General features: G+C 34.5%; 1 protein-coding gene across 1 annotated transcript; it reads right to left on the minus strand.

Annotated features, from left to right (window-relative positions):
- Nucleotides 1-392: 392 nt before the first annotated feature.
- LOC102578495 (zinc finger protein CONSTANS-LIKE 4-like) lies at nt 393-1,863 on the minus strand. Its single transcript, XM_006342391.2, has 2 exons — nt 1,045-1,863; nt 393-957 (listed from the first exon to the last, which is right to left on the minus strand). Exons 1-2 carry the CDS (start codon nt 1,780-1,782, stop codon nt 622-624), a joined length of 1,074 nt encoding a protein of 357 aa, XP_006342453.1. The 5' UTR covers nt 1,783-1,863; the 3' UTR covers nt 393-621.
- Nucleotides 1,864-2,530: the final 667 nt, after the last annotated feature.

Here is a 2,530-nt window from a genome sequence, read left to right on the forward strand (position 1 = left end):
GTTAAGGGACTAAAATCGATAAGTATATAGTTAAGGAACCAAAACTGACAAGTTTTTAAATAGTTGAAGGACTAAATCCGTTAAATGTATAGTTCAGGGACCATTTTAGACCTACTCCTATAGTTGAGGAACTATTTATGTCATTTTCTCTAATTCATCCATTTACTCTCCTTATATGTGTGAAACTCAGCAGTCAAGTTGCTACACAAGCTCAGTCAACAGTCGGAGGGGTTTAAAAAATTGAGTTTCATAAAATTTAAGTGTTTAATTGACAAAGTCTTGAGTAGAAGAGTAGTTTACAATTCGAACGTATAATGATTTATCAGGTTATTCTGCCTTAATTTGTCATTAAATTGTTCATAACTATTAGAAAAAAAATCAAAAATACATCATTAAACTAAATAAAATACAATTTTATTATTTCACTACAAAATTTATCCATTACAAATTTCTAATTTTTTAATAGCGTTTCGATAAAAAAAAAAAGGAAACAAAATTAGATATATACACATAGTTACGATCCTCCTCACTAACAACAACAACATGAAGAAGAAAAAAGAAAATTCAATTTTTTCTTGGATTTTTTTTTTTAAAACTACAAATGATAATTACATATAAAAATTAAAACGACGGAACGACGCCGTATGAAGCATCGGCGGCGATGAGTGAATCGATTTCAATTTCGGTACGTTTAGCGAATCTCCCTTTAATTCTGGGTCGAGTCTCAGCATAAGCTTTTCTAGAAGCATATCGAATCGTCTTCTCGAACTTTCTATTCTTCCTCTTCTCTCTGTACCTCATTACCCTTGCTTCTCTGTCTAAACCGGAAACTGCATTTGGTACAGCGTCGGTGCCGGTGCCGGTGCCGGCAGATGAGTTCATCACAAAGGTGTTTGATACATCCGTCATCGCACTGTGGTCCGGTACAACTCCGACGTCAATAGATGATGATGAAACCTGTTAGTTAAACAAAATCAAAATGAGATCGATTCACATGAAGGAAGAGGAAGAAGGAAATTGAAGAGAAAAGATGTAGATGCATACGCTTTGGCTAATGGATTGAGAGGTGAAATTGTACATGTAAGGTTTAGATCCAGCAAAATCGATTTCGTAGGTAGGAAATCCATCAACGACTGGACCTGGTAAATGAGTACTCGTTTCGTTGTTGTTGTTGTTGTTCTGCACCGGCACAACTCCGTCGGAGCTGTAATGGCCGTGTTGATGATGAATAATATGCGGTTTTTGCTCACATGACATTAGATCTATATCTAAATACGAGTCCATATCATTAAACAAGTAATCAGCAGATTTATACTGATCAGTTCCTTCTTTCGGTGTCGGAAGTATCCACGACGCTGCTTCAGCTTCTTCCTCCGGTTGAGAAGGATTTTCACTAGTACTATCAAAGTACTTCTCATCATCAGCAGCATCAGCATCGGCATCACCACCGCCGTCAGATTTCGCGACGGCGGAGTCATAGAACGGAACTACCGGAAACCGCTCATGCCGACGAGCTAACGGATTTGCAGAATGAATATCATGGTCACACGTAACGCAGAGAGCAGCAGCGTCCGCCTTACACGTGACAATCGCCGGAGCTTGCTCACACACTTCGCAAACCCAAACACGCGCGTGCCTTGACGCTAGCTTGTTCGCTGCGTGGATTTTGCAGTCGCATCCTAAGCAGAGAAACGCTGAATCTGCCCGGCAGAACACCGTCGCCGGCGTCGTTTTGCATGAGTCACATAGCTTCGCCGTCAAACTCCAATTCTCCGTTCCCATTATTTCGGTTAGTTTTCTCTGTTTAAGTGAGAGAATCAAAAAGTTGATTTGCTTTTTTGTCAAAATTAATTTTTTTATTACTAACACTGACTAATATATATAAGTAATAAATAGTAACTCGGTTTTCTTTGTTTGAGAAAATGACAAAAATGGTCCCTTACAAAATTTAGGACAGCTACAAAATAATCAATTAAATATGTATTAATCAATTTTGATTTTTAAAAATTTACCAAAACTAAATATTTTTAGTCTTTGTCAAATATTTAATAAGAATTTATATTAGTTTGATTTTAGAAAAACAATGAAAAAGTTTAATGATAAAGTAAAAAAAAATCCATCATATTCTAAAATATTGGACACAAAGAATACACTAAACACTGAGGAGTCGCTTGATGTGAGATATATGATATAATAATTTAACAGATAAAATATATGAATATTTTATTTTATATTTGGTTGGAGGTATTAGGGGAATTATTTATCCTAATATGTATACCTTAGTAATGAGATAAGTTATTTTATATATATAATTAAATAACTTATTTCGAAAGAACTTGTTCCAAATAAGACGATCCATGTCTCACCTAAAAAAAATTGCACCAAACTAGAAATAATTAAATTTTGCAAATACTAAACCTATAAAATGTGAATTTTGCTATTTTCTTTGTTTTCTCATAATTACCATAAATTTTATAGATAATGTTTTATAATTATTTGAGATAGATTGATAGTGTTATCTTTAGCATAC

This window comes from Solanum tuberosum, unplaced genomic scaffold (genome assembly GCF_000226075.1).
Source record: "Solanum tuberosum cultivar DM 1-3 516 R44 unplaced genomic scaffold, SolTub_3.0 scf00034, whole genome shotgun sequence".
Taxonomy (NCBI): Eukaryota; Viridiplantae; Streptophyta; class Magnoliopsida; order Solanales; family Solanaceae; genus Solanum; species Solanum tuberosum.

Excerpts from the sequence above, each read along its gene's own strand:
- LOC102578495 (XM_006342391.2), bottom strand. The coding sequence starts at position 1,782 with ATGGGAACGGAGAATTGGAGTTTGACGGCGAAGCTATGTGACTCATGC. Across the intron at positions 958-1,044 it reads CTCAATCCATTAGCCAAAGC|GTTTCATCATCATCTATTGA; the intron begins GTATGCATCTAC and ends TTTAACTAACAG.